Source organism: Bolinopsis microptera, chromosome 4 (genome assembly GCF_026151205.1).
Source record: "Bolinopsis microptera isolate Bmic1 chromosome 4, MBARI_Bmic_1.0, whole genome shotgun sequence".
NCBI classification, from domain to species: Eukaryota; Metazoa; Ctenophora; class Tentaculata; order Lobata; family Bolinopsidae; genus Bolinopsis; species Bolinopsis microptera.
This window is the reverse complement of record NC_087075.1, coordinates 14,631,823-14,645,697: the sequence shown is the minus strand read 5'-3', so window position 1 is coordinate 14,645,697 and position 13,875 is coordinate 14,631,823. Positions and strand designations below refer to the sequence as shown.

The 13,875-nt window shown below is 37.9% G+C and overlaps 1 protein-coding gene across 1 annotated transcript in view; it reads right to left on the bottom strand.

Annotated features, from left to right (window-relative positions):
- Positions 1-134: 134 nt before the first annotated feature.
- LOC134814338 (methionine aminopeptidase 2-like) overlaps positions 135-13,875 on the bottom strand; it is a 53,934-nt gene continuing 40,193 nt past the window's right edge. The window contains exons 7-12 of the mRNA XM_063822436.1: positions 8,762-8,956; positions 8,103-8,179; positions 7,643-7,759; positions 2,273-2,420; positions 1,505-1,618; positions 135-848 (exon numbers count right to left, since the gene is read on the bottom strand). Of these exons, the coding sequence (XP_063678506.1) occupies positions 727-848; positions 1,505-1,618; positions 2,273-2,420; positions 7,643-7,759; positions 8,103-8,179; positions 8,762-8,956 (773 nt within the window). The 3' untranslated portion in view covers positions 135-726. The remainder of the gene's footprint in view (positions 849-1,504; positions 1,619-2,272; positions 2,421-7,642; positions 7,760-8,102; positions 8,180-8,761; positions 8,957-13,875) is intronic.

The window sequence follows — 13,875 nt, the reverse complement described above, 5'->3', positions numbered from 1 at the left end:
AACTTAAAAATATTATGTACGATTTTACATAGACAACGTGTCAAAAAATCAAATTAATCGATTGTGTTTTACATCATCTTAGTTAGTTGCTAATTATTTAATTTATTTATTAGTTAGTTCACAATAAAACATCGTTCAAGTTATCAGGTTAATAAATAAGTATGAAAATGTTAATTAAAAAGCAATCATGTTTAACAATTTAAAAGAAATTCCACCACTGTAGAGGACCACACATATGCTATTATAATGACGTATCAAACGTTAATATTATGAAGGAGCAATTGTAATGACGTATCAAACGACAATCCTCTAGTAACAGTAATTCTGTGTACTACCTCTAAAACTGACATTCCTAACTTTCTGATGTTACTCCAAAATGTATCGTGAATTATGTGCATATTATCTCCTTGCAACTACAGTCATCAAAGTGTAGATATTAATCATTTAGCCTGAATTTTAAGGTGAATCCAGCTTTTGAAGGAACTTATAAAACGAAATTTCAAAAAGCGCGGCCTCTTAATCAGGGTCACTGAATGTATCTTAATTTTACGACAATCACTTCTATCTAAAACCATGATTTCAAATATTAAAATTGAGGAAAACTAAACAAAAAACAGAGCACAAAGTCGGGCTGATGTATCATTTAAGAGACTCCAGTTACCAGTTACTCTCGTCGGTAACTCCGCTAGTAGTCCTCTCCAGTAAACAGTTAATATTATGAAGGAGCTAGTAGTCCTCTCCACGGGAGATTACCTCTTTGCAGGTTGGTCTGAGGACAATAGTGTGCTCCATCTGAGCTGTGTAGCAGCCCTTCTGGTCCACTAGTGGTGGGTAGTCGTTTACTATACCTGTTAGGGTCACGTGTTAGAGTCACGTGTTAGGGTCACATGTTAGGGACATGTGTTAGGGTCACGTGTTAGGGACATGTGTTAGGGTCACGTGTTAGGGAAACGTGTTAGGGTCACGTGTTAGAGTCACGTGTTAGGGTCACGTGTTAGGGTCACAGCAAAAAATGAGTGTCAAGTTTGAAAACTGTATCGAGGAGAGATATATATAATAATAACTAAATAACACCAACATTATGATTTATAATTGCAAAATCATATTGTCCCAATCTCTGTCCCATTTTCAGTTTTTAAAGATGAGATTTCCAGGACCGCAATTTTACAGTTTTGACTGATTTTTTCACCTGCAACCAATTAGTAAGTCAACTATAGATGCCATATGACACGATTGAGGTGCTGGAAGTTTTATTTCGGTAAGCCCACAGCAGAAAGCTTAAACAAAAAAAAAGTTGTATTTTTAAAATTCTGTCCCATTTTCAAATATGAAATTTTCTGAACACAAATTTGACAGATTGGGTGAAATTTTTGCCCAGAAACCAATTAGTCAGTTAATTGATGATGGTATGAAACCAAATTGAAGCACTGGGAGTCAAAATACCGGATAAGTAACCATCCCACCAGTAACCAGTAACCAGTAACCAGTAACCAGCTTGACTTACCAAGATCACAGAGGTGTTTGAGTGCGAGCAGGTACTTTGTTTCACCCGCTCTCTCCACCCAACGTTTACAGAACGCTAGTGTTCCGAACTGTCTGTTTATCGTATTCAGTAGCCCTGTGAGGAGAGTAGTTGTTAGTAACCTAGTAACCAGTAGCTAGTAACCTAGTAACCAGTAGTTAGTAACCAGTAACCAGTAGCTAGTAACAAGTAGCTAGTAACTTAATAACCAGTAGCTAGTAACCTAGTAACTTAGTAACCTAGTAACCAGTAGCTAGTAACCAGTAGCTAGTAACCAGTAACTAGTAACCAGTAGCTAGTAACCAGTAGCTAGTAACCATTAGCTAGTAACCTAGTAACCAGTAGCTAGTAACCAGTAATCAGTAGCTAGTAACCTAGTAACCAGTAGCTAGTAACCTAGTAACCATTAGCTAGTAACCTAGTAACCAGTAGCTAGTAACCAGTAACCAGTAGCTAGTAACCTAGTAACCAGTAGCTAGTAACCTAGTAACCAGTAGCTAGTAACCTAGTAACCAGTAGCTAGTAACATAGTAACCAGTTGCAGTAGCTAGTGTGGTGATGGTAGTTGTTAGGATTTAATTTTGGAACGTTCCGGAGATGATAAAAATTCATGCTGCAAGAAGATCGCCATAATATTATGATAGTTTTGAGTAAAGGAATTTTCCGTAGGGATTCAAACTAACGGATAATAATTATCGTCAACAGAGTTAATCAAGAAAATGTTCTCTAGATATGTACAAGAATCTAAACCTTTAGCCCTGTTAATTCTGATTGGCACGTGTCCAATATCAAAGTTCTTCATGTAATGGCTGCAGTCCACATCATCATGTACCAGCCCTTTCCCTGTGCTGCCAAACGTTTCTATTGCGTAGAACTCACCTTCTTCCATCTTTATTGCCTGGGAGTTGTGATTATGAGAAAATATTGCCCTGATTATTAGAAACTAGCCTCATGAAACATCATGAAACAGATCAAACATTTATAGCTTGTCCCTTGTGCTCAATAGCATCATTAATCTTAAATAAACATAAGGGTGGAGCTAATCTTGGGACCCGAGACGTTTATGTGACGTCATATCACATAGTGTGACGTCATATCACGTGGTGTGACGTAATAACCCGAGACGTTTATGTTGCAATTGAACAAACTTTTCCGTTCAATCGCTTTTTTTACCATAGTTTGCAATTGAACAACACCATTACATACTGGGTACAGTTAAGCACGCAAAGATGATTCATCAAGCAAATATTTTTAATAATTTCCAGCAATTATTACAACTAAGTTGCTGGAAATAAGTAATGTTAGAATATTCTGATTAGTGTTCAAATCAATAAAAGTAGTTACACAAAGTACAAGTGTTCTTCCTTTACTCTTGTTAAAGGATGAGGGGACCTTAGAATTTACTTCCAAATATTCGCGTTTAAGTCCTGTGAAAGTGTGTAGAATCAAAAAATACGCCGGACTGTGTAATCGATAATTCGTGCAATATCACGCCTCGCTCCTATTGGCTGATAGCAATTTTGGGCTGTGACGTCACTTATGTGTTAAGACCAACGTGCGCGCACACCCTTCGCTGGTGTCAACATTTTGTTCTGTTCTGTTTTAATTACGTCGTGTTACCTTTGGCGTTTGCGAGAGCGGTATCTTTGGTTGCACTGAATAAGTCTAAGTTACGAATAATTCTCTTTAATAGTTAAATGTAACTCAGAAAGGCTTTCTTGTAGTTGTAGTAGGTATTTCTATTTATAAATAGCTAAGATAAGTAGCATCCGCTAACTAAACCACAAACTGCTATTTTGTTTTGACTTGTTTGAAACCCGATATGGACACAATTAAAAAGCGCCGCCACAGAAGATCTAAAAATCGATTGAATGTATGATGTAGTAGAATACATTTTACTAGCTGGCCCTTGGCGCCTCTAGTCCTATCTGAGTGCGCACGTGCGGTTTGACACAGCGCGTGTACCGGCCTTTACTTTTAGTTGTACACTCATTTATAATTTACCGTTTTAGTTTGCTGTGACTTGAGTGTAAAGCGTAACGAATGTGGATGTGTTCGTCTGCTATGCTTGGTATAATATTGCTTGGTGTAATAGTTGCAAATCTTGCTTACGTTATAAATAGTGTCACATAGTGAGTTAGAACTTAAAAGCTTGGTGCTTGGTGCTTGTCCAACTGGAATGAAGACATGCATTTCATACCTACCCGATCCATTTTTATTAGGACCGTGTTGTGTTGATATGACATGTTGATATATCAACTGTGGTACGATACAGGGAGTTGCTAGGTGTTACGTTGGGAGCTATAAATATACATAATTTACATGCCTTTCTGTGTGACTTCAATCTTATTTCAGGTGTATCTCGGCTCATGGTTATCGTAGGGTGATAATTCTTTTTTCAACCGGTCATAAAAAGTCTCCTCTCCATTGGTTATAGGCTCGTTAGTATCGTAAATTGTTAATGTATTCTTAATTAGTAATTTAGTCGGCCCGCACGCTCATTTTACCTGTATTTCTATATGCGCGGATCAGAGCAACTCACATAATTGACGTCACAGGTTCAAATTGTTTTGGCTGGATATCTTGGCGCGCGAATGAAATACAACTTTGCGGATTTCACTAAAGTGGTTTATACGATTAATGTAATAAAAGGATTTGCACGAGAAAAAAACTTTTTCTAAGGTCCCCTCATCCTTTAAGCTTCAATGCATAAAATACGACATGCTTAAAAAGTCCATGCAGTATAATAAATTATAATAATTAAGTTATATGCTTAACAGTGATTAAGATATATGTAATTAATAGTAATTATCTTATATTATGCTTAACAGGGAATGCTGTAGGTAATGCTATGCTCTAATGTAAAAGTTCACATTGCAAATTACACGTTCAGTCAATGCGGAGTAACTGTAACATTACATATTATACATTATACTTCATGCAATACATTATACATTACATTATGCAATACAGAGAGGGGAAAATACATGAAAATAAAAGTGTGGAAAATGAAGTAAAACTGCTTCTTTCATTTTATGTATCATAAATCTTTAAAAAAACACTTAAAATTGAATTGGACAAAAACGGCTGAAAAAATTGCTGTATCTTTTCTAGCAAGAACACGTCATCATGTCAATAATGAATATTCCTAGTTACCATGGCTCCATGGTTACATAATGAACAATAAATATTCCTGGTTGTTACCATGGTTACATTTAATGAATAATGAATATTCCGAATAATTCATTGATACTGAACAGCAACGATAAGTTTATACAGGCGAAATCCCTCAAGAAAGGGGCATGTTTCATGTTTTGGGCATCTAGACATTCCAAATATTCTGTTACCATGGTTACATGGTTACATGGTTACCTCGTGTCAATCCGCCCAATTTAATTGCAACATAAGTTAATAATTGGATCGAATTTCATGGATTGAAGTGAATTTAAGACTGCTTATAAAGACATACAAGCTCGTTGAATGTCTAAATGTGCATCCCAGGCAGGCATTTGATGCAGATCTTTGTTCAAGTCACATACATGTTCTATATTCTACAAGCACATGATGTGACGTAATATCACGTGATGTGACGTCATATCCCGTGATGTGACGTCATATTACGTGGTGTGACGCCATATCCCGTGGTGTGACGTTGTCATATCCCGTGATGTGACGTCATATCCCGTGATGTGACGTCATATCCCGTGATGTGACGTCATATCCCGTGATGTGACTCAATATCACTGATGTGACTCAATATCACTGATGTGACTCAATATCACTGATGTGACGTCATATCACGTGATGTGACGTCATATCCCGTGATGTGACTCAATATCACTGATGTGACGTCATATCCCGTGATGTGACTAAATATCCCGTGATGTGACGTCATATCCTGTGATGTGACGTCATATCCCGTGATGTGACGTCATATCCCGTGATGTGACGTCATATCACGTGATGTGACGTCATATCACGTGCTTGTAGAACTACACTTCCTACCTCATTATTACTCCCGGGAACTGTCTTACCACCGTGTATTTGGAATGCCTAGTAGTTTAAATCAGTTTAATATGAGCTGTTTACTGGGCAGTAGCCAAGAAGCCCGAACCAGTACGCAAACTGGTCTGCGTACTTCTTTAAATAACATGAACATATTATATTATATAATGGTAACCTAGTAACCAGTAGCTAGTAACCTAGTAACCAGTAGCCAAGAAGCCCGAACCAGTACGCGGACTGGTCTGTGTACTTCTTTAAATAACATGAACATATTATTATATTATATTATGGTATAATGGTATCTTGGTTGCAAGTGACAACTAGCATTAATTGTAATGTTGAAAATTGAATGATGTCAACGATTACCATTTATAACTAAATGTGGTACATACGACTAATTCTATTTCTTTGGAGTATTATTAATATTTAATTACCAATTCTAGGTAAAACGACATCTGTCCGACAGCGACATCTGCCCGATTCCATCAACGACATCTGTCCAATTCCATCAACGACAACAACTATTCCAATTTTAGTTCCTGACATGGTACTCCACGGTTTACTAGCACTTAACCAAATCAATGGGCCCTCCATACTAAAGAATGCTTGTAACCTAGTAACCAGTAGCCAGTAATATAACCTAGTAACCAGTAGCCAGTAATATAACCTAGTAACCAGTAGCTAGTAACCAGTAGCTAGCAACCTAGTAACCAGTAGCTAGTAACCTAGTAACCAGTAGCTAGTAGCCTAGTCACCAGTAGCTAGTAACCAGTAACCTAGTAACCAGTAGCTAGTAACCTAGTAACCAGTAGCTAGTAACCTAGTAACCAGTAGCTAGTAACCAGTAGCTAGTAACCAGTAGCTAGTAACCTAGTAACCAGTAACTAGTAACCAGTAACTAGTAACCAGTAACTAGTAACCAGTAACTAGTAACCAGTAACTAGTAACCAGTAACCTAGTAACCATTAGCTAGTAACCTAGTAACCTAGTAGCCAGTAGCTAGTAACCTAGTAACCAGTAGCTAGTAACCTAGTAACCAGTAGCTAGTAACCTAGTAACCAGTAGCTTGCTGCTTGAGCCTTCTTATTCTTTTTAAAAACCCTCCTAAATAACTGCATGTCCTTTACATTTGGAGGAGGTAGATTAAGAAGGAGCAAAGTTAGAATCAGAAGGATATACTAGCAATTAATGTTAGTCGTAACTTATCCAAGAATCAAGATACCATCATGTCATTGTCATAAGTAGTAGTGTGACGTCATATCACGTGGTGTGACGTCATATCACGTGATATGACATCACGGACTGGGTCGGACTTCTTGGATACTGTCGTTTAATGTTTAATCACCGTGGGTAAACATCATACGCAATCTCGGATCAACCGACATAGACTTGTCTATGAAATTGTAACATTTCAACCCCACAAATCATGCTTAAATTATCTAATTGATGATCACAAATTGTTACGAATTAATTTGTAATTACTTAAATTACTCAAAACATGCTAATTGCTATTTAGCTTCACTCTTGGCTTCATAAAATAAGCTTCAAAGTGGTGACAATAACAAAGTTTCAAATGCCGACAAAGCTTCAAGCTCCAAAAGAAACAAGACCATAGTTGGTTCGTGCGCCAAATTTTTAAAGTGCGTAAAGTGCGCACAAACCAACTATGTTACCATGGTTACAAAACACAACACGTGACTATGTTACCATGGTTACAAGACACAACACGTGACTATGTTACCATGGTTACAAGACACAACACGTGACTATGTTACCATGGTTACAAGACACAACACGTGACTATGTTACCATGGTTACAAGACACAACACGTGACTATGTTACCATGGTTACAAGACACAACACGTGACTATGTTACCATGGTTACAAGACACAACACGTGACTATGTTACCATGGTTACAAGACACAACACGTGACTATGTTACCATGGTTACAAGACACAACACGTGACTATGTTACCATGGTTACAAGACACAACACGTGACTATGTTACCATGGTTACAAGACACAACACGTGACTATGTTACCATGGTTACAAGACACAACACGTGACTATGTTACCATGGTTACAAGACACAACACGTGTTACTCTCACCTCGCCTCCCTTTATAATGGGAACGGTTTTACCAGCGTGTATCTTGTAGGGTTCAATACTGTGACCGTTCAGGTTACGGATACACTTCACTTGGTAGTTCTTACCGTCCAGCTCCACCTGGGGGATGTTCATTAGTCTTGATTATAATTTATACGTGTGTTTTTTAATGTGTTTAATATTGTCACAATAGGTATTTTAAACGTATCTAATATTGTACTACGGTCTACACTCTACGTATAAATATTACAATGGGGTTAACATTGTTTTTAAGTATTTTTAAATGATCAATAAATACCCTTGCAGGTATTTAAACTTAGAATCGAGTTGGTCCATTTTCCAATACGAGATTGGGGACGGGTTCTTTAATCGATCTGATCGAGGAATGAAGTCTGATGATCCTGCTCAAGTACATGGAGAGTGTTAATTAAGGAAGATTTAAGTTTAATATTTAATAACTAACCTCGTAGGACTCCATGACTTCTTGAATAGCTTCACCTATCTCATTCAGTCGTGCATCAATACCGGCACACTTAATACCTGGGAAAACAGTTAAAATTAGGCAGCTCTATTATACAAACTTTAAGCCACGAAAGCTGCAGACAAGGGATCAACCCACCCCCAGCTCAGTATGATAAGGATTAATACAAGTTTTTGAAGGAGGGTCCCAGTTAACCTAGTAACCAGTAACCTAGTAACCAGTAACCTAGTAACCTAGTAACCAGTAGCCCGTAACCTAGTAACCAGTAACCCCTGACCTAGTAACCAGTAGCCCGTAAACTAGTAACCAGTAACCTAGTAACCAGTAGCCCGTAACCTAGTAACTAGTAACCTAGTAACCAGTAGCACGTAACCTAGTAACCTAGTAAACTAGTAACCAGTAGCCCGTAACCTAGTAACCAGTAACCCCTAACCTAGTAACCAGTAGCCCGTAAACTAGTAACCAGTAGCCCGTAACCTAGTAACCAGTAACCTAGTAACCAGTAGCCCGTAACCTAGTAACTAGTAACCTAGTAACCAGTAGCCCGTAACCTAGTAACCTAGTAACCAGTAGCCCGTAACCAGTAACCTAGTAACCAGTAACCTAGTAACCAGTAACCTAGTAACCAGTAACTAACTAACCCATATTGGTAGCAGCTTTAGCAGCGTTAACCAGCGGATCGTATCTTGGATTAAAGTGAACAGTCCAAGCGCAGTCAATAATCCTCCCATTAATATGAGTCCCGAAGTCTATCTTGCAGACGTCATCGTATTGGAGGACGGTCTTGTCACCAGGGTTTGGAGTGTAGTGAGCCGCGCAGTGATTTATAGAGCAGCCTGGGAGGGTTAATTGTAGGATGCGGATTGTTTATTATTTTAGATTTATTAATTTATATTTTATATTTTATAATTTTTGTTTAAGTTCGTTATTTGATTCATTTAGTAATTTAAAAAATATGTATTATTGAGATAACTATGGAAGATGTGAACTGACAATTTTCTGACTCACAGCACTTGATACTTTTACAGAATGAAACAAAAGTGCTCTAGAAAATAAATTTACAAATAAATATTTACAAATAAATATTAAATATAAGAATAAATAATACTATAAAATGATGAAATATTTTAAGATCCAGAAAATTATATTTCTATGATAAAAGATCGACATGTACATTATAAACATAAAGACGGATTGGCACATGGCATAAAATTCAATTGATTTTGTAATTAAATAAATAAACAGCTTAAATATATCAACCACTCGCTATAATAATTTACTATAAAACTTTAAGGTAAAGATCCAGAACTAGAAAACTAAAAGGGACAACCTACACCTATAAATTTACAAAACATATAATCTATCGAACAGATTTATTCCGTCAATATTTACAAAACTATCAAAGGTATAAAAGTTATATAAATAAACAAAACCATCATAACATATAAATTCAAACACATGATCATCATTCATCATTCGTGCTTGAAGAGTATTCGATAACAGTCAATTAATGTTATCTTAAATTTTGAAACAGTATTTTAATGAGTTCATATAAACAATTGTCTTTCAATAAATCCGAAATGATGAACGAACGAAGCTTTTATTTTGTCCACAATCTCAAAGGTCGTTTTGATAAACGTACCTTATTCAAACCCCTCCAATTTTAATCCACTAAAACAACACGGAACCCTTGACAAACCCTGCCGGATGTAAAACAGAACATATAATGATGATTGCGCTTTAAGCTGCTGTAGATTGCGCTTTAAGCGCTGTAGATTGCGCTTTAAGCGCGTCAGTAGGGAGGTCACGCAGGCATTTCAGCTGTAACCATTAACTAGATCAAAGCTAATAACTCAGTCTATATAAGTGTAACCAAACATCAGTTTCTTCAAATAAAGTTCACGGACAAGTCCAGTAACCAGTTTCAGGACACTTAACACGAGAGTTAACACGTGTTGTGTCTTGTAACCATGGTAACAGATACTACAAATAATTACAAACACTATCAGGTACACAGGCTCACCCAACCACATACTTCATGAACTCCCTGAAGGCAGTGTAATCGTAGCAGGGTAAGGGGGACCCTATCTCAGAGAAAACCTTCTCCTTAAACCGCACAAACTCCAGCGGACGGTTCTTCAGAAGAAGCTCATCAGAGAGCTGGGGATCAGTGCTCAACAGGACTTTGTCAGTGTACCAGCCTAATTTCAGCAGGGCCTGGATAGCTTGAGCATACTCTTTCTTTATCACCTCTTTAGAGGCTTTAAGCACGTAGTCAGTGAAACCCTCTAGATCCTTCTCGAAGTATACCTTGCTTATATCCCGCGCTTTGTCAGTGATCTCGATGTCGGATAACTTTTGGCCCGAGTAAACATGCTCGTAGACAGATTGTATTGCCACGAAGTTGCTGGCAGGTCTGTCCTTCAATCCGGCCAGGGTGGGACTCAACAAGTGAGCCACGAACTCTGCAGGGCCGGATGCGCGCCCCAGTAGAAACCTATAGGTGAGACAACCCACGTGGCTATACAGCTTCTTGGGTAGCTTCTTTACAAAAGCACCATTCATTTTCTGTTCACTAAGTCGGTGGGATTGGATGACGTAAGATTGCTTGGCGACACTTAGAAGTTTCTCGCAGTTGTTCTGCGCGATCTCAGTCTGGCCCCAGTTAACACTACAATGCATGGTCCCCGCTAGTACCACCAGCTCCGGTGCGCACTCCTCCGATATGATCCTCTCCGAGTCTCCTCCAAGCTCCAGAGGACCAATAATAAGAACAGAAGCTCCCGTCATGAGAATCGGATCAAACTCTTTAGGGGTCCAGTACTTCATACACCGGGGTTCCCCCAGCACAGCTTTACACCGCGCGAGCCTCTCTCCTGCGGCTATCTTGCCGTCCACCACTACCACGTGTACATTGTAATGTCTCCACTGACACACACATGACCGGACCTTGTAGCTCAGAGAGCTGAACAGCTTGTCTGCTCCCCACAGAGCTACTTCGTCATCTATCTCTTCTCCTGGGTCCGTGAATATCACTATGTTGTGGGTTTCCATCAGGGGAGTCTTTATCATGTGCGTCAATATGTGATCATGTCAGCTACCTGTATCAACGGTCAGGTTAATAACTTGGTATAATAGTAATAGTAATAGTACAGTAGATTTACTGAAGGGGTATTCTAGTAAGATTCTTGATCTTTTAGCAGGTACCCCTCCTCATTTAACCCTCAATCAAGTTTCCTATCATTCGGCTGAGTCGACCGAGGAGATCGCATAGATCATTAGCTACTCCCTAGTGACACTACATGTGTCAACGGTCTGGTTAATAACGTGATAAACTGTATCTATCCTTTATATAAATTAATTTAAATAACTTAATGATTACATGACATTAATTAAAGTTAATAACTTAATTGACCTGGTTAAAATTAATGGTAGAAACATTGAACACAAAGATGTGTTCAGTTATATCGTGTTCGTAATTAAAGCTTTGCGTTGTATTATTTTGTAAAATAATATCACAAAGTGAATACATTGTACTTATGGGGAATCCTATCCTTTCATCACACTATATAATACTTACACTATAAATAGTCCTCATGTTCAGAACATTTAAATAACATATATGTCACGTGGTTGTAATGTCACGTGGTTATAATGTCACGTGGTTATGTCACGTGGTTATAATGTCACGTGGTTATAATGTCACGTGGTTATAATGTCACGTGGTTATAATGTCACGTGGTTATAATGTCACGTGGTTATAATGTCACGTGGTTATAATGTCACGTGGTTATAATGTCACGTGGTTATAATGTCACGTGGTTATAATGTCACGTGGTTGTAATGTCACGTGGTTATAATGTCACGTGGTTATAATGTCACGTGGTTATAATGTCACGTGGTTGTAATGTCACGTGGTTGTAATGTCACGTGGTTATAATGTCACGTGGTTATAATGTCACGTGGTTATAATGTCACGTGGTTGTAATGTCACGTGGTTATAATGTCACGTGGTTATAATGTCACGTGGTTATAATGTCACGTGGTTATAATGTCACGTGGTTGTAATGTCACGTGGTTATAATGTCACGTGGTTATAATGTCACGTGGTTATAATGTCACGTGGTTATAATGTCACGTGGTTGTAATGTCACGTGGTTATAATGTCACGTGGTTATAATGTCACGTGGTTATAATGTCACGTGGTTATAATGTCACGTGGTTGTAATGTCACGTGGTTATAATGTCACGTGGTTATAATGTAACGTGGTTATAATGTCACGTGGTTATAATGTAACGTGGTTATAATGTCACGTGGTTATAATGTCACGTGGTTATAATGTCACGTGGTTATAATGTAACGTGGTTATAATGTCACGTGGTTATAATGTCACGTGGTTATAATGTCACGTGGTTATAATGTCACGTGGTTGTAATGTCACGTGGTTATAATGTCACGTGGTTATAATGTCACGTGGTTGTAATGTCACGTGGTTATAATGTCACGTGGTTATAATGTAACGTGGTTATAATGTCACGTGGTTATAATGTCACGTGGTTATAATGTCACGTGGTTGTAATGTCACGTGGTTATAATGTCACGTGGTTATAATGTCACGTGGTTATAATGTCACGTGGTTATAATGTCACGTGGTTATAATGTCACGTGGTTATAATGTCACGTGGTTATAATGTCACGTGGTTATAATGTCACGTGGTTATAATGTCACGTGGTTATAATGTCACGTGGTTATAATGTCACGTGGTTATAATGTCACGTGGTTATAATGTCACGTGGTTATAATGTCACGTGGTTATAATGTCACGTGGTTATAATGTCACGTGGTTATAATGTCACGTGGTTATAATGTCACGTGGTTATAATGTCACGTGGTTATAATGTCACGTGGTTATAATGTCACGTGGTTATAATGTCACGTGGTTGTAATGTCACGTGGTTATAATGTCACGTGGTTATAATGTCACGTGGTTATAATGTCACGTGGTTATAATGTCACGTGGTTATAATGTCACGTGTTTGTAAGGATGATAAGTGTCAGTGGATGCAATGTGATTCCAGGAATTGAGGTGTCCACAATTTGATGGGTTCACAGTATCCTCTCTCAATTTGATACTGAAGTATCATCAAATAAGTTGTTGCTAAGTGCTTTTTATCAAACTATCGTATCAGAAGGTAGTAGTTAGAAATATGGCTGTCATCTTTTCTTTACAACATTGTAGGCCGCACCACAACCGAGGACACATACCATGGCTAAAATAATGGCTAAAATAATGCCTGCTGTCTAGTGCTAACAACGATTGTCTAGCCAAATCATCAAAATATCATTAGTTTAAACCTGTGAACCAGAGCAACTCACTCACTCACTAGTTTGTCACTAGTGACAACTCACAGTTAACTAAAGCTCTGGGTTGTCAAGTAATGCTGCTGGCTTATAATGTAGCTACGTAATAATCAATGACATATATTTGCAAATGTGAGGACAATATGCTGTGTAAGGTGATATTAATGATTCAGTTGGGCTTGGGTAGCAGGGTATATCTCTTATTCTGAATAACTTATTAATATGCTAATGACTTTAGTTCCAAAACCCAAAATACCACATACGGCACTTGAATGAAAGAAATCAGGAGGAAAATAATAAAATCAGGAGGAAAATAATCTTCATTTCCTTCTCAATAATTTCATCACTGATTATCTAATAGAGATAGAGGAATGTAATTACCGTTAGCACAC